This window comes from Dendrobates tinctorius, unplaced genomic scaffold (genome assembly GCF_039654945.1).
Source record: "Dendrobates tinctorius isolate UK_male_01 unplaced genomic scaffold, ASM3965494v1 ptg000086l, whole genome shotgun sequence".
NCBI lineage: Eukaryota > Metazoa > Chordata > Amphibia > Anura > Dendrobatidae > Dendrobates > Dendrobates tinctorius.
Window position 1 is genome coordinate 50,099,312 of NW_027361754.1, and position 18,184 is coordinate 50,117,495.

The window sequence follows — 18,184 nt, forward strand, 5'->3', positions numbered from 1 at the left end:
GTTTTTCCTATCAGACGGTTTGGTAGGGTTTTTTGCAGATTGCAGACAGCAGCTTTTCTATCCTGTCCTTTTTAGTTAGCTTGGGCCCCATCCTTTGCTCAACCTATCTTTCTATCTGTGTTAGTGTTTTCATCTTGCTTCACCGTCATTATATGTTGCGGGCTGCCTTTTGCTTTGGGGTCTGCTCTGGGGCAGCTTAGATTTCCCCTTTCTTTCTTTAGGCCTATTTAGTTCTCCGGCTGTGATCGAGGGGTCTAGGGCATCGTAGGAACCCCCCACGGCTACTGTTAGTTGTTGTGGATAGGATCAGGGGTCAGCAATCCGATAGCTACCAACCTCTCCGGTTTTCTGGACTTAGCTTGTATTTTTGTTTTTTCCTCCTTCGGTGACTCATTCATAACAACCTTTACAGGCATGGTCACTTACAACAGTGGCCAGTTACAGTTGATATGGAGCCATCAGCCATCTAGTGGGATATTTGCTGACTAATTAAGAGGGGCAACTCATGCTCACAAGCTGTAAAACAGCTTGGCGTTGTTTCACCTTATAAAAACAAAAAGACTGGGAGTGGATGCAACGCTATTGCTGTTGGGGACGGTCATGTCCACTGTTGGTAACTGCCACCTGTCAGTGGAACAAGTGCAAATATGAAGGCTTCACTACCTTTCATGGTTACAGTGGTGTATGACTGCTGCTCAAAACATTCACCCCGTGGGCCATGAAAAACATATATTGTCCCTGTCCATAATTGCTTTACATGTTTATGTTGCAATGCACTTTGTAGAATAATGCCATATCAAGAATGTGGCCCATGTTCTACTATATGTGAACGTAATACCCCTTTCTACAAGAAAATATGGAAGCTCGGTATCTTCCAGTGAGACTGAGTGTACTTTTACATTTGTAAAAAGACAGCAGTGTCCATTAAGTGGTATGACAGTAACTGCATGACCAGCAACTAAGGGGTACTTCACACATAGCGAGATCGTTAGCATGATCGCTGAAATGTTACAGGTTTTGTGACGCAACAGAGACCTCACCAGCGATCTCGCTACATGTGACACATTGCGGCGACCGGCCCCCCACTGCAATATCGCTGATTGTGTTCGAATGTTCTAGGCCATTTTTTGATCATTGGTGTCCCACTGGCCAGCATGCATCGCTGTGTTTGACACCATAACAACGACGAGCGACATGTTGGCGACTCAGAACTCAGGGACGCAGGCGTGATTTTGCTTTGTCTTTTCAACGACCCCCTCAGCTCCATTTGGTGGTCTCAAATTAGGATCTTTGTAGCGTTTCCTTTTATAGGTCAGCTATCAATTATATGCAATCATAACATTTAACATGTACAGTTATAATAATCGCGTGTCCCCGTGTCAGTGACTGTGGATCCACGAATAAATAGCGCACTAGCGACTCAGATAGGGACGCTGAAGCAAACTGCGTAGTGATAGCGCAGTAGTGGCCACCATTCGGAGCAGATGGGCGTGGAAAAGGCAACGCTGAAGCACGCCTATCGAGGTCTGAGTCATCAGAATAGCTGCTGTGTGACAAGGTCCCAACGGCCGCTGAGGTCGTTATACGGATCTCCGTATCATTGCTGCATCGTTGAGTAGATCTGCCTGTTTGACAGCTTACTAGCGACCATGTAGCGACGTACCAGCGATCCTTACCAGGTCGTGTCGTTGTCGAAATCGCTGTAGCATCATTATGTGTAACGGAACCCTTAGACTGGTGGGAGTTGAGCTGTTATACAAGTGGATGACTGGCAGAGAATGTATGTTTCTTTACCAAACAATCAAGGATGGATATCTGATGGTGCATCAAAGAAAGAGAAAGAGGAGTAGTTGGAGTACGACAAGCAGTAGTCGTGGATGATCATGGCACTGACCAGGTACTTTTTGAGGAAGTGGCCTGTTTAGCATAAAGATGAGTAAGACGAGAAGGGGTAGGAGGATAGCTTGAGCCTTGCTCATATTAGTGGCCAGCTTGCTTTTCCCAAATGAGACGGTAATGTCACTTCATGTGCTGATGGAGAGCCATAGTTCCTATTGCTTTCAAGCCTAGACCTGTTTCTCCTGCAGAGCCGGAACACTGCAAAAGATTTGTTGGACAGCAGCATGGAAAAGAATTTCAAAACCCAAGATGCCTGTACATAGAACATGCCCACCACCACGACTAGGGTATTGAGCCTCCTACACCAACAGCAGCCGTGGCAACACCTGCTCCCAGAGTTGAGCAAATTTGTTTGGTTCCACGCTTATTCGGCAAGCTATAGCGCTTACCGAATAAGCTACAGCAGGAACCTGGATACATTGCGCACACAAGCTGATCGTCGCCGCAGCTGCACGTGTTGCGGCTGTGTTACAGCACATGCATGGAGAGCCCAACACACACTTTCCATGCATGTGCTGTGACTGACACAGCCGCGACACATGCAGCTGTGGCGCCGATCAGCCGGCGTTCTTCATATATCTGGGTTGCCACTGTAGCTTATTCGGTAAGCACTATAGCTTGCCGAATAAGCGGGGAACCTAACAAATTCGCTCAACTCTACTCCCGAGCTAACCACAGAAGACAGTTTTTTGGCCAAACGTTGGGTGTGCTTTTTATCATCGATGCCAATTTTCTCCTCCTCTGATGATACCACCTCTTTTTCACCCTGATCTGGTTTCCAGGTCATAGTTAAAGAAAAGAAGAAAAAAAAAGGTGGCACTCTCCATTATGGTATTTGATGTTGGTGCTGAATTTGTTTCCCGGTTCCAAGGTCATGTCACTCACAATCATCATAATCCTAGACTCTGCTGACAGTTGCCTTAGGCCGGGATCACACACAGCGAGATACGGCCGAGTCTCGCAGGTTAAAATCAAGCTCTAGGTGCCGGCACTCTGGAGCGGAGCGTGCAGCCACACAGCAATACATGGAGCTGCACCCTCCGCTCCGGAGTGCCGGTGCCAGAGCTTGGTTTTAACCTGCGAGACTCGGCCGTATCTCGCTGTAGTGTGACTCCGGCCTTAGTGTAAGATTAGGCCTGATCTTCTTCCCCCACTCTTTCCTGCCTGCTTCACACCTCTAGATTTGCTTTCACTCAGGACGCCACTACCAACTCAACTGCCATTGTCAGTTCTACTACCACACCATGGTTGCCGTAGTCAGCAACTGAGCTAACCATTTGAATTGTGGCCACCATCTTCTCTAGCCCCATGTTATGGAGTACAACAGCCAACTGTTCCTCTCATCTAATGAATAAATTGGAAACTCGTGAATTATCTTCCTTAGCCCTCAGAGTTCTGTGGCTTAGGAGACTAAGAGGCAAAACAAAGAGGTCATTTATGGAACTGAATGCCCACAATGTTAATGATTAACTGTTATGGCTGTTACGGTACTGCAGCAGAGGACTAGGGTAGGAGGGGGGAAAACTGACCCTGCACTGCAGCTAGGCTGATACCCTACGATGGAGTGGGTGACTCATTCCTTGTGAATAGACCCACCAACGATCCTAGGTTAATCTCAAGCGAAGACCTATAGATAGGGGATCCCTGAAAGATCTAAGGACTGGGTATAAAAACGGGTCACCTCCTAATAGAAAACAAAGAAAGCTGCAGAAACAAACTGAAAACAGAAACTATGACTAGCAGAACCAGAGGTCCCAGAACTGCACTAATTAAACACACAGAAGGCAAAGCAAGGCTCCAAGCCGATTAACACTGTTGTCCAGCAAGGAATGGAGGACAGGTGCAGGTTAATAAAGGGTGATACAATCACCTGACCCTAGACAAACCCAGCCCCAGGGGAAAAAGACCAGGAGCCAGAACACTAAGAAAATGGCGGATAGTCACAAACTGAACAGATTCTAACAGTACCCCACCTTTAACGAGGATCCCCCGGATCCTCTAGGCCGAGCCATATTCGGAAATCTCCTGTGAAAAGCCTTAATTAATCTTGAGGCTGAGACGTCCACAGATTTTACCCAGGAATTGTCCTTGGGACCGAAACCCTTCCAGGACACGAGATACTGTAAGCCTCCTCTGTGCCACCTGAAATGAAGAATGTGTGAAATCTTGAACTCACAATCCTCATCAAATGGAGGAGCAGATGACATAGCCACCTTATCCGGCATGTCAACTTTCTTCAGCAAAGATGCATGAAAAACTGAATTAATTTTCCAGGACGAAGCAATGTCCAATCTGACCGCTGCCGAGTTAACAATCTGAACCTCTGAAACACTTTGAAGGATCCTACAAACTTAGGCCCCAACTTTTTAGAAGGGATCTTTAAATGCATATTCCCAGAGGACAACCAAACCATGTCCCCAACTACCAACCTCACCTCCCTTCTTGTCAAAATATTTCTTAGACCTCCTATTCGCCTGATTCAGATTATGGCGCACACTGGTCCAAACCCTCTCCAAATTTCCAGAAAAACTCTCCTCCTCAGGCACCGCTGCCTCAATCCTAGAAAAAGGACCAAAAGATGGATGCTTCCCAGTACAACAAAAAAAGGACAACACCAAGCCGAAGAAGACATATGTTTATTGAGAGCAAACACAGCTAATGGTAGATATTCCGACCACCTCTCCTGATTGTCTGCTACAAAATATCTCAAAAACTTCTCAACATCCTGGTTCTTCCTCTCGGTCTGCTCATTGGACTCTAGATGATAACCCGACGAAAATGACAAATGAACCTTAAGTCTGTCACAAAAGGCATGCCAAAATCGAGCCACAAACTGTGGTCCCCTATCAGAGACAATGTCCGTGGGGACACCATGGAGTCTGACAATCTCTTTCACAAATGCCCTCACAAGTGTTTTAGCTCAAGGTAATTTATTGAACGGGACCAGATGACACATCTTACTAAACCGGTCTACCACAACCCAGATGACAGAAAACCCTCAGAGACCAGCAAGTTAGTGATAAAATCCATTGCAAGATGCACCCATGGGGAACTAGGAACCTCTAATGGGCACAGCAACCCTGCCACTGGAGCATGAGCCTTAGACCTAGCGCAAACGGTACACTGACGCACCCACTTGACGATTTCTCTTAGCCACCCTGGTCACCAGAAATTCCAACCGATCGACTTTCTAGTTTCAGCAATCCCTGGATGACCTGCCAAACAAGACTCATGACATTCCGTAAACAAAGCTCTCCTCAGGGCTTTAGGCACAAATAATTTCCCATATGGAGTGTTGGTTGGTGCTGCATCCTGGGCTTTAAGAATGCTATTTTCCAACTCAGAACCTAAAGTTGCCACCACCACCCCTTTCTGCAGAATAGATTCCTCCTTTTCAGTATTAACCGCTGGGGAGAAGCTTCGAGACAAATCATCAGCTTTAAAATTCTTTGTCCCAGGGATATAGGTCACAGGAACCGGGCAAAAAACAATGCCCACCTAACTTGATAGTCAAACGTTTAGCAGCATCCAGATAGATCAGATTCTTATGATCAGTAAAGACTTGTATAGGATGTCTAGCGCCCTCCAAGAAATGTTGCCAATGCTCAAACACAAGCTTAATAGCCAGCAATTCTCGGTTCCCAACATCATAGTTGAGCTCCGCCTCCAAAAATTTCTTAGAAAAGAACGCACAGGGATGTACCCCATCCTCTCCCTCCTGTGAAAGAACAGCCCCCACTCCTTCTGATGAGGTATCCACCTCTACCAGAAAGGACTTAGTCTCGTCTGTCTGGATCAATGCAGGAGCAGAACTAAACTCCTTGAGATGCTCAAAGGCCTTAACAGCCTCAGGGGACCATTGGACAGTAGTGGCACCCTTCTTAGATCAGTAAGGCTGGTTTCACACTTGCGTTTTATCGCGCAGCACATTGTGCGCTATCGGTCGCACGCGCATTTGTCCCCTATATTTAAAATGGCGTGCGCAGTGTCTAGCAATTGCACGCAGGCCTCAGCGTTTCAGTGCGCTGCGCATTTTTTATGTCTGTGATCAGATGCGCCGGACGCTACATGTTGCATTTTTTGGTCCGCCCAACGTCGTTAAAAATGCGCATGCACGCATCAGCGCACGCAATGCGCAAAAAAATAGTATTAGTCTATTTGCGCGCTGACGTGCGCTGTATAGTGCGCATGTCAGCGCTTAGCGAGCGCATGCGATTTCAGAGTAAACAATGTCTAGACACTGTCTAAATCCAGCCCCTCAACAAGAAACATTGTTTGGGAGCATGGGAGATAAAAGAAGGGCTTTGTAGTGCCACCTCATCACTCTCCAGACATACTGCAAGAAGAAAAGACACCCAACCAGCCAGAGATCATATTTTGGATCACAGCAGCTATAATTTTTCTGTGAGCCTGTGCTTTCAAATATATAATGTGTAGTAATGTTTTAGTTTTTTCTTTTGCTAGAATGTCTTCTGGATCTGAATACTCACCAGCAGCGGAAGAATTGGCAGACGCAGAGCGTGAAGTGAGTAATTTGCTGTCTTGTGAAGTATACCTGCCTGTCCAAATGTTTAATTATTTATTTTCTTTTACAGACCTCAGCATCGGACCAGCCAAGTGAGGGTGAGCAGCCGGAGCAGCGTACACAAAGCACGGTGGGAAGGAGACGCACGGTAGGAAAGTTTTTTCCTAATTTTTTATTTTTTTTTACATTTTTTGGATTCTGGTTTTGCTGTCCAGCTTTTCTCCCCTTTTTTTTTCTTCTCCATCACCACTCTCCATAAATGCAAAGATTCTAAATGTATTTCTTTTCTAGGTTCCACAACAGGATGAGGACGTCTATCTAGACAATGAGCAACTCATGAGCCTTGTCCAGGAGCGTGTCCCGTTGTGGGACAGCCGTGACCAGCAGTACAAGGACATTGTGGTGACCCGGCGGCTATGGAATGAAGTGGCTGCAGCATTGATGGAGGGCTGGGACAGCGCCTCTGCAACTGTCAAAAAGGCGTTCAGTAAGTATTTCTCTGTTGTGTGATGCTGCATTGACTCTTGATCCTGATGATACATATGTGTTTACTAAAAGAGATCTGCTTGCAGTAAACACACGTGTCCTCAGGTTCAATAGTGTACGCATTATGTATTGAATGCTGTCTCTTTTTTATGGTTGACTCTTGATCCTGATGATACATGTGGGTTTACAGCAAGAGATCTGCTTGCAGTAAACACACGTGTCCTCAGGTTCTATAGTGTACGCATTGTGTATTGAATGCGGTCTCTTTTTTATGGTTCACTCTTGATCCTGATGATACATGTGGGTTTACAGCAAGAGATCTGCTTGCAGTAAACACACATGTCCTCAGGTTCAATAGTGTACGCATTGTGTATTGAATGCTGTCTCTTTTTTATGGTTCACTCTTGATCCTGATGATACATGTGGGTTTACTGCAAGAGATCTGCTTGCAGTAAACACACGTGACCTCAGGTTCAATAGTGAATGCATTTTTATTTGAATTATTGGTGATTCAGCATTGATGACAACTCTGGTGTGTGTGTGTGGTAATACAGATACCATCATTGTGTTGTCCAACCTAATTTCGTTTTTCTTTTCCATTGTTTCAACAGTGAACAAAGTCCGCAAACGTTGGTGCTCGATGAAGGACCGTTTCAACACTGATGTTCGTGCTGAGGGACAGGTTCGCAGTGGCTCTTCTGCAAGGACAAGAACCAAGTATCGGTATCATCGCGCCTTGGAATTCTTACGACCAGCAGAGCGTTTTTTGTTTTTTTTTTGGCTTATTAACCCTAATTTATTTTCCACAGCTGATCCGTCTTGTTAATGCTGGATACTAATGTTTACCTTTTTTTCCACAGCACCTGGAGCAGCACCCTGCAACCTGTCCCGGGAGCGGTTCTTCATTGATCGACCTCGGACCCGTCCCAGCCATCCGACAGCCAGGAAGCAAGTTGCAGGTCAGCAACACAGACAGCTGGTGGCCAGGAAGCTGGTCAATCAGGTGTTCCCCTGTCCCAGGTCTCTGCCACTGGTTATGTGGGCACCACCCGCCAGCGGCAGAGGGCCTCGGACAGGCCTGTCTTGCCCGAGTTCATGTACTTGAGCGAGGCCTTTCATGCCAGTCTCAAGACGCTGTCCGAAAGAGTGGAAAGTGGATTTTCTCTAATGGAACGTGGTTTTAACTACATGGAACACCTCTTCCACTTTTCCGCACAGCGCCTTGACCAGCTGGAGGCCGACCTCAATAGACCAGCACACCATTTCTTTAGTAAAATTGAACGGGGCATGGCGGATCACCTTAGTCCTGAGCAACAGCTGACTGTCTTACACGCCTGCAACACTGCCTACTTGCAGGCTATGCAGCAGAATCAGAACGTGCAGCAGTCAGTGTTGTCATTCCCACCTGTGCCACCACTGACTCCCTTCACCACAGTACCAACTTCTGCTGCATATCACTGCACAGCCACCTGCATTCCTAGCCAAGCTGGGCACCACTACACCACACCAATGTCGAGTGTTGCTGGACACTCCACCCCCTCCGCCACCACCATGTCATGCGCTGCTCCTGTCTGGATCACGAGTACTGCAACCGTTACCAAATCTTGGCGCACCTCCAGCGCTAAATCTCGTTGGGCCACCACCTCTTCACCTGTTCGCAGAGAAAGGACATCTCCAGATCGGAGCACCGCCACTTCTCCAATGCATGAGAGCACCACCACAACTCCGCACCATTCAAGGAGCACCCCAACCACCACTCTTCAGAGGACCACCACATTTCCTCATAGGAGCACCACCACCACTACTCTGCAGAGGATCATGGCCAAAACTTCGCCTCCTCATGACACCTCCAAAACTCAACATCAGAGTAGCACCGCCACCACTTCACCAGATCGGAGCACCGCCCACACTTCTCCCACCAGAAGCATCCGGCATAATTCACCTTCCATGAGCACCGTCACCACCATTTCACCAAGGAGCACCGCCAGCGCCACCACTGAGCTCCCTAGGGGAGACCTTCATTCTGTTTTTTATTCACATCGTCCACGGACCAGCAGCTCTAGGCGGTCAAGCCATGGAAGGCGGTCACACGGTGGCAGTCGGTCCAGGCAGGTGACTCCTGCCCCAAAGAAGGAAAAACAAAAGACTTTGTTACTCAATCCCCCCTCTCCTTCCAATGTTTCACAACCTTCCTCCTTTACCATGCCTGACCTCCCTTCCCCAGTAATTTAGTAGCACCTTCACCTAGAACCCCTACCTCAGTTTCCAGCCGTTCATCCTCTCTCCACACCCCCAAAGTATCCAACACTTCTCCCAAACGTCCTTCAAAGTGAAAATAATTTTATTAAAAAAAATAAATAAACATTGAATATTTTGTGTTCAAATAATGTTTGGTTAATGTGTCTTTCGCCGCCTACACACACTGCGCCGTACACACACTGCACCGTACACTTTTCTTTTTTGTGTACATATAGCTCCAGAAATGACACGTTTCGTGTGTCAATTTTTGAGATATGTATCTGGAAACAAGAAAAACTCAATATACGTTCATTTTTTACATGGCCTCAGTGTCTTTGCTCAGGTAACGTAATAGATGATGGTGTTGATTGCAAGGACTATCTATTGTTACCTTGATGAGTATCCTTATCAGTTAATCTACTATGGTGTTTTGTAACATCATTTTACTGTTTGGAATACAATCCAAGGTTATTATAGATAGACCTTGTAAATCAGGGTTCCCCAACTCCAGTCCTCAAGGCCCACCAACAGATCATGTTTTCAGGATTTCCTTAGTATTGCTCACGTGATAATTGCATCACCTGTGCAATACAAAGGGAATCCTGAAAACATGATCTGTTGGTGTACCTTGAGGACTGGAGTTGGTGAATCAAGTTATAAACAACCTCATACTCTATTTAATGTGTGTTTGCAAAGTGAGGAGATGATGTTGAAAATACACGACATATGGTCATGAACCTGGCGTTGTATCATACTTTGAAGAAAAAAACACACAGTTATAAACACAGGTGTTTTATTAACATACACAACATATAAAAATTAGGTTACACCATTTGCTCTTGCCAGGCCACCCGTCCAACAGAGGTGAAGTAGGTCGCAAATTGGTCCCTCATTTGCCCTACTTCAACAGATGACCGTAGAGGGTGCTGATTAAATTCTGGAAAGGGGTTAGGAGAGGAATCATCTAGTTCAAAACTAGGGTGCTCTCTATCCATCACAAAATTGTGTAGAACAACACAGGCCTTCACCACCTCATCCACAGTTTCTAGCTTAAGATTAATAGCTGTGGAGAGAATTTGCTATCTGGATACTAGTATACCAAAGGCACACTCTACAGTTCTTCTGGCCCTGGTCAACCTGTAATTAAAAATTCTTTTAGTGTGGTCCATGTCCCGGCTGGAGTATGGTTTGAGCAGGTGTTGGCACATCTGGAATGCCTCATCCCCAACCATTACAAAGGGCTGTGGCGGACCTTCGGTGTTGGGAAGAGGCCGTGGCATGGGGAAATTGAACTGGTTGCCATACAACCTCCGTCCCATGTCTGAGTTCTTAAAAGCCTGGGAGTCATTTCCACGCCCAAGTGCACCAATGTCCACTGCAACAAACTTACAGTCTGCATCAGAAATGGCCATTAGTACTGTAGAGAAGTACTTTTTATAGTTGTAGTACTCTGATCCAGTTCTCTTGGGTTTTATAATCCTGATGTGTTTCCCAACCACCACACCCAATCAATTAGGGAAATTGCAGACTGTCCAGAATCTTTCTGCATTTTCAAGCCACTTTTCCACGGTGGGCAGGGGCATAAATTCTGGACAGAGAATGTCCCACAAAGCCCGGCAGGTGTCTGCAACTATTCCAGACAAGGTGGATATTCCAAGACGGAACTGGAAGTGCAGAGAAGAGAGGGTCTCTCCAGTAGCCAGGAATCTGGGACACAAAGAAACAACAAGAATTTATATTTGTGTATAGGGATTTTTAACACATTAAAAAAACAACAAAAAAAAGGGCACACCAATAAATATGCATCCTTTTCTTAAAAAAAAATGCCTCAAACTAATGCAGCATACTTTTAGTACATGGCAGATCAAGAATTCTGCCATAATATACTACTACATCAAAGAACCAATACTATCATACAGTCAGTGGATACGTACCGTAATGTGACCAGGAGCCGTTCCACGGGAGGAATCGCACGACGGAGCTGTGTGTCCTGTCTACGGATGACATCTTATACACAACCAAGTAAATACATGAAGCTTTGTTGGGACATCCGTGTGTAATCTGTAAATTTATCCAGGTTTGCCTGTAGCTCGCTGTAGAGGGTGTGGTACGCTCCACTGTTCTCCCGGAGTTCAACAATAGGATGAATCCACAAATGCCACCACTGCCGTCTTCACTGTCTCTCTGTTCATGGCAAGCAACTGCATAAGCTTGAGCCATCCTAATGTCCAGATCCAAGTTGATGTAAAAGCTTTTCCAGAGCAGATCCATGTCTTCATCAAAAACTGCTAGCAACTGGGAAGAATAGCTGTAAACTGGGTCTAGATAAGGAATTCCAATAACTCACGCCAACTGCTGTCCAATTGGTGGAGTATGAGTCATAATTGGTTAATGATTTGTAAAATCCTGTGATTGTGACATTATGTGCACTAATCACGCAAACGCATGCAAAACGTTTACAAACGCATATAATCGCTGCTTTTTTTGGCTTACCGCGCACGATTATGTCCCAAAAAAAGCTGCGCTTACAAGCGTTTGTAAGCGTTTTTTGTATGCGTTTGATGTGCACTCCAAACGCAGCGCAAAAAAACGCTAGTGTGAAACTAGCCTAAGGGGTTTGGCGATAACAGAAAAATTCTTTATGAATTTTCTATAATAATTAGCAAACCCAAAGAAACTCTGAATTGACTTCAAGCATTCAGGTCTAGGCCACTCCAATACCGCCTGAACCTTCACCGGGTCCATCTCAAACCCATCACTGGAAACAATGTACCCCAAAAAGCTAATTTTCTGTACCGCAAACTCGCATTTCTCCAGTTTAGCAAAGAGTGTGTTTTCTTGCAGAATCTGTAAAATGGCAGTCGGCACTGGGCAGCCCCCCTATATGGTGTTACTAAGAGGTTGTGAACCAGAAGCCCTGCTTTCCCTGTGTGAACACTGCCACATGCGGATTATTTCTTCTGCACTGGTGTACCACACGGCCAATCCCTGATTGTAGGCTGGCTGTTTCATTTGGTATTTATGCACCTGTGCAGCTGCCATTTTAATTGGGTCCGCTGCACCCTGTATTAGTGCAGATGCATTTATGCCTGTCTGGTTTGTATCTGAATTTTTTGGAGGATTTTTTCCTCTTTTTGAGACTTTCATGTTAGAGTTGGACTTGCAAGTGTAAGGAACTTTGATGCAGTTTGCCAGCTTCCGTATTAAGGCCTTAATATCAGCCAATATTTTACATGTATTGATATGTTGTTTGTGCACTTTTTATATTTCTTTCAGGGTGCAGTTGGGCCCAAATGGTTCTGCAAACGTGTGGCCTCTGTTCACACGGGACGCATTCTAGTTGGCACTGGGCAGCCCCCCTATATGGTGTTACTAAGAGGTTGTGAACCAGAAGCCCTGCATTCCCTGTGTGAACACTGCCACATGCGGATTATTTCTTCTGCACTGGTGTACCACACGGCCAATCCCTGATTGTAGGATGGCTGTTTCATTTGGTATTTATGCACCTGTGCAGCTGACATTTTACTTGGGTCCGCTGCACCCTGTATTAGTGCAGATGCATTTAGGCCTGTCTGGTTTACCGAGTGACTCAGGAGTATGAGCGGGTATTCAGTAAGCACCCTCTAGATTTTGGGAAGGCAAAAGGGGTTCAAAACCATATCCCCACTGAAGACCATCCACCCATAAAAGAAAGTTACAGGCCTATACCCCCAACACAATACCAGTGTGCCAAAGGTATGTTGTGGGAAATGAAGGAGGCTGGGGTGATCAGAGACAGTTGTAGCCCGTGGGCAGCCCCAATAGTCTTTGTGAAAAAGAAGGATGGTACCAAGGGAATGTGTGTTGACTACGGAAAAATTAACAGCATTACACATAAAGATGCCTACCCATTACCCAGAATTGAGGAGTCATTTGCTGCACTTAAAACTGCTAACTATTTTTCCACCTTAGATCTCACTAGTGGGTATTGGCAGGTTCCCGTGGCAGAAGCAGACAAGGAGAAAACAGCGTTTACCACCCCAATGGGTCTCTGTGAGCAACTACATGCCATTCGGGCTCTGCACTGCTCCAGGGACATTCCAACGGCTAATGGAATGCTGTCTTGGGCACAAGAACTTCGAGACAGTCCTGTTGTACCTTGATGATGTCATTGTTTTCTCCAAGACTTATGAAGACCATCTGAAGCACCTGGCTGAGGTGTTTGAAGCATTGTCCATCTTTGGCCTGAAGGTGAAGCCTTCCAAATGCCACCTCCTGAAGCCCAAGGTTCAGTACCTCGGTCATGTAGTGAGTGCAGAAGGTGTGGCACCGGATCCTGACAAAGTCACAGTCATCCGGGACTGACAGAAGCCCAGCAACCTCCTTGAAGTACGTCAATTCCTCGGGCTGGTAGGCTACTACCGAAGGTTCATCAAAGGCTTCACTGAGATAGCCACTCCTATGCAAAATCTTCTGGTGGGTCAGCACAAGAAGGCCAGAAAGCAGAGTCCTACATTCGAATGGAATGAGGAGCTGGAGAGGTCCTTCACTCGACTGAAGATGGCTTTCACAGGAGATAAAGTTCTGGCCTACCCAGATTATGACCAACCCTTTGTGTTGTATACTGATGCCAGCAATGTGGGACTGGGAGCAGTATTGTCACAGGTACAGAATGGCAAAGAAAGAGTGATCTCCTACGCCAGCAGGAAGCTTCGTCCCACTGAAAAGAACCCTGACAACTACAGTTCCTTCAAGCTGGAGTTCCTCGCCATAGTTTGGGCTGTGACTGAACGATTCAAGCATTACCTAGGTTCAGCCAAGTTTATCATCTTCACGGACAACAACCCGTTGACTCACTTGGAAACTGCCAAGCTAGGTGCACTGGAGCAGCGATGGATGGCTCGGCTGTCTAACTATGAATTCACCATCAAGTACCGAGCAGGGCACAAGAATGCCAATGCACTGTCCAGAATGCCTAATCTGCCAGATGCAGGAGAAGACCCTGAGGCACTTGAAGAAATTGAGTTACCTGCCTTCCACCGGCCAATTGCGGCCCAACGTGCCCAAGCAGTGAGAAACAGACGGTCTGGCTTGAAAGAGGCCACCCTAAATCCATTGCCTCATCATGACTGGGCAGAAACGCAGGATAGCGACCCCGCAGTCCACCTGGTGAAGGAGCTACTGTCACAAGCTGACTCACGCCCAGAGTCCGATGCTCCTGAAGAAACCCAGCAGTTGTGGAAGGAAAGAGGCCGGCTGTTCATCTATGAAGGAAAGCTGTGTCGGAGGAGTGTCAATGCCTGCACTCATGAGTTGGTTTAGCCAGTGGTAGTCCCAAAGAGGGAAGCATCAATGGTCTTGGAAGCATACCACAATGGAGCTGGACACTTCGGATGGAAGAAGTTGGAGGCCTTGCTGCGAGAGAGATTCTACTGGGCTGGTATGAGGAAAGCCATTGAAAATTGGTGTCGGGAGTGTGGACAATGTAACCTGCTCAAGAAGGACCGTAACAGCCAGCAAGCTCCTTTGCAGCCAATAATAACCAAACAACCACTTGAGTTGGTCACCCTGGACCATGTGAAGCTGGTCCCAAGCCGTTCAGGCTACATTTATGCTCTTACCATCGTTGACCACTACTCGAGATTCCTGGTAGTCATGCCTGTCAAGGATCAAACAGCCAGAACAGCAGCCAGAGCATTCCAGCAGCACTTTTTTTTTAGACCACACGGATATCCAGAGCGAGTGGTTACAGATCAAGGTCCAGCTTTTGAGGCGGAAGTGTTCCAGGAATTCTGTAACTTGTACGGTTGCAAGAAGATCAGGACAACACCGTACCATCCACAGACCAATGGCATGTGTGAAAAGATGAACCAGGTGGTAATCGACCTACTGAAGACCTTGCCTTTGGAAGAGAGGAATCTGTGGCCAGAAAAGTTGCCAGATCTGGTAGACCTCTACAACCACATTCATGTGAATTCCACCAACTGCACTCTAGCCTACCTAATGAGAGCGAGGCCTGGCAAGCAGCCTATTGATTTGGATATGGGAGTCCTTACACCTGAGGTGACATCACCAGATGCTGACTGGGACATAGAGAGGCAGCAACAGTATCGAAGAGTACAAGAGTGTGTAGAAAAGAGTCTAGCTCAGGCAAGACAAAAACAAGAAAGGCACTACAATCACCATGCACCTGCAGTTCCCTTGTCACCAGGAGAACAAGTCCTAAAAAGGAGGAGGAGGATGCATAAATTAGATGACCAATGGGAAGCTGAACCCTACACCATCTTACCATCAAACTTCGATAACACCAAGGTGTGCCTTATCAGTAAGGATGGGGGAGAAACCTCAGCAGCCGTATCAAGGGATCATTTGAAATTGTGCCCTGACCAGTTAAAAGAATGGAAGAGCAAAACAACATCCAACCCATAGAGGAAGAAGAAAAGGTCAGTACTGTACTTGGAGAATTCCCTTCAAATTGGATTCGAGCAAATAATGCCATAGTGGTGCCAGTTTTGACCTTTCCCCAACTGGTAGTACAAGAAGAAGTGACTCAAGAGAACTCTGAAAATCAGGCAGTTCAGGTAGCAGATGCCACACCAGCAGTGGAGCCAGAGAATTCTCGCCTTGCCAGTGGTGAATCTGTCATGCCCGTGGTGAGTCTAAGAGTTTGCAGACAGCAACTACCCAGTTTACCCACAGTGAGTAGAAGTGGTTCTAGGAAATCTAGTATCCCTGTGCTACGCAGAACCACCAGTATTGTAGCCAGGACAGTACACACTACCCCAGTGGTTAGCACCAGACAACCAGTGAGATCCCCAACAACACCAGTGTTACGTAGGTCTGTCCATAGTACCCAAGGTATTCCACCCCTCAGATATTGTGTATAAATTAGTTCATGTAAATGTTAAATTGTATGTATATATGTAACGTTTAAGTTTTGTGCCTACAGAGACTGTAGGAAATCCCCTCTTTGAATTTTCCAGTTTGTTTTGATGGACAATTGGGCCACAGGACTAGGTGTGGTCAAAACCTTCTTTTGTACATAGTTCACCATTTGCCCAGGAATGGACCATGGACATTGACGCATGGACTAATCGCCACAGGACTATTTTTGGAGCTTTTGGTTTTTTGTATTTTTCATTTTTTTCTCTAAATATTGTACATTTATAAGTGTTAATGTGTTAATATGTTCATATGTGCTTTTTTTATCAGTCCAGGAGTACTGAATTGCACTAGGGGGAATGTGGCACCCCCAGGAGTATGGTCGCCACAGTGGCATTGCCTTCCTCCAGGGAGGGTGATGTCAGGCTTGGAAGCAATGAAGGGTCTCTCTAGCAGTTAACCACAACATGCAACACAGTTCCCACTCCGGGCCAGCAGAGGGAGCTCTGAACCAGAGTTTGGGGAGGAGTGCTCTCTGAGGGTCAGGAAGGGAAATTAGTCAGTTCTGTGAGGAGGGCGAAGTGTGTAGATGTTGAGAGAAAAGCTGGGGGACTGAGCAGAGTTGAAAGCTTGTTCCCAGCTGGAGCGCATGATCTATAGCCTGGTCTCCACGGTTGTATGGATACTAATGGTCCTGCAACAGAAACCAGAGGAATAGGAAGCTGTAAATGCTCTATTCCCACCTAAGACTCGGAGGCACAACAGCAACGGGTGAGCCAAGAGAAGAGATAGAAGGCTACAGCTGTCTGCCATACGAGGTAGATCTGAGAGGAAACAAGGAGGAACTTCAGTGTAACACAGTACTGGATGTACCTCAAGTAAGCGCTAGGAAGGAGACTACACAACCTATCTGCATAGAGAGATTATTGAGTTGCTTCCAGGCTAATCAGCTCCTGTGTCATCTGTAATCTGGACCCTGGACTGCACTTACAAAGTAAAGATAAAGAAACTACATTCCGCTGTGTCCTTGCCTTCTTTCTGCAACTTCTCCAGCACTGCTACATCTCTGTGCCAGACACTGCACCCTCTTCCCCAACACCGATCTATACTGTCCTGGGACTACAGCCCTGCCTGTAGAGGGCTACACCATCATTGCTGCACCACACCATCTGTCCCAGAGGATCTGTCTGCAGCGTCGGCTTAACATCTTCATTGCCGAATACCACAGGTGGCGTCACGAATCATTCATTAATAAACTTTATTCCATCACTCATCACTTCATCCCTTTTACATGGGCGCCCAGGGCCACAGACTGGGTCACCGCTGCTGTGACATTCCCCTCTGAGAGACCGGCCCGGTACCGAGTACCCCACAGCCTTGGGAGGGTTACCCACTTACCTCCGACCGGCTCCACCACTGGTTATCGCTGATCGCGCGAGAACGGCCTGGGCCGTTTCTCGCCATCAGCTTCCTGCTGGGCTTCCTGCTGTGGCAATGAGTGATGCGTGGACGCGGGCGGGAGGACGTCTTCATCGCCAAGTCTGACAGGTAAGTAGCGACCGCCGCTATGTCGCTGGTGAGATCTACCTGTTTGGCAGCTCACTAGCGACCACTTAGCGATGCACCAGCGATCCTGACCGGGTCATATCGTTGTCGGGATCGCTGGTGCATCGCTAAGTGTGACAGTACCTTAAGGATTGAACACAGTGATCTTGTTAATCTCCCTAAAATCCAAACACGGCCTAAGACCCCCATCTTTCTTTTTGACAAAAAAGAATCCCACAGCCACAGGGGGCTTGGAGGGTCTTATATGACCTGCAGCAAGACTAGACTTCAGGTATTCCTTTAAGGCATCCCTCTCAGGGATCGTCAGATTAAAAAACGACTCTTAGGGAGAGTAGCACCTGGGACGAACTCAATAGCGCAATCGTAATCTCTATGCGGTGTTAGAGCTTGTGACTCAACTTCAGAAAATACTTTCCAGAATTCCTGAATGGCTTCAGGCAGCTCATTTTTCACCACAGCAGCAATGTGTACATCACATTTCCCATAACACCCCTGACCCCAGGATCTTATAGTATTTGATGACCAGTCTAGTACAGGATTGTGCACTTTTAACCAAGGCAACCCCAGGACGACTGGAAAAGGCAATTTATCAAGTACAAACAAATCTAA

The 18,184-nt window shown here is 46.7% G+C and overlaps 1 protein-coding gene across 4 annotated transcripts; it reads left to right on the forward strand.

The window, feature by feature from the left end:
• The first annotated feature begins 6,132 nt into the window (after positions 1 to 6,132).
• LOC141097884 (uncharacterized) lies at positions 6,133 to 9,318 on the forward strand. 4 transcript variants are annotated; one of them, XM_073585388.1, is made up of 4 exons: positions 6,133 to 6,424; positions 6,495 to 6,572; positions 6,716 to 6,911; positions 7,522 to 9,318. In XM_073585388.1, exon 4 carries the CDS (start codon positions 8,006 to 8,008, stop codon positions 9,140 to 9,142), a length of 1,137 nt encoding a protein of 378 aa, XP_073441489.1. In that variant the 5' UTR covers positions 6,133 to 6,424; positions 6,495 to 6,572; positions 6,716 to 6,911; positions 7,522 to 8,005; the 3' UTR covers positions 9,143 to 9,318. The 4 variants fall into 3 exon arrangements, with proteins under 4 accessions (XP_073441489.1, XP_073441490.1, XP_073441488.1 ...); XM_073585387.1 differs by having other exon boundaries at positions 6,133 to 6,572; XM_073585386.1 differs by having other exon boundaries at positions 6,495 to 6,911.
• The last annotated feature ends 8,866 nt before the right edge of the window (positions 9,319 to 18,184 follow it).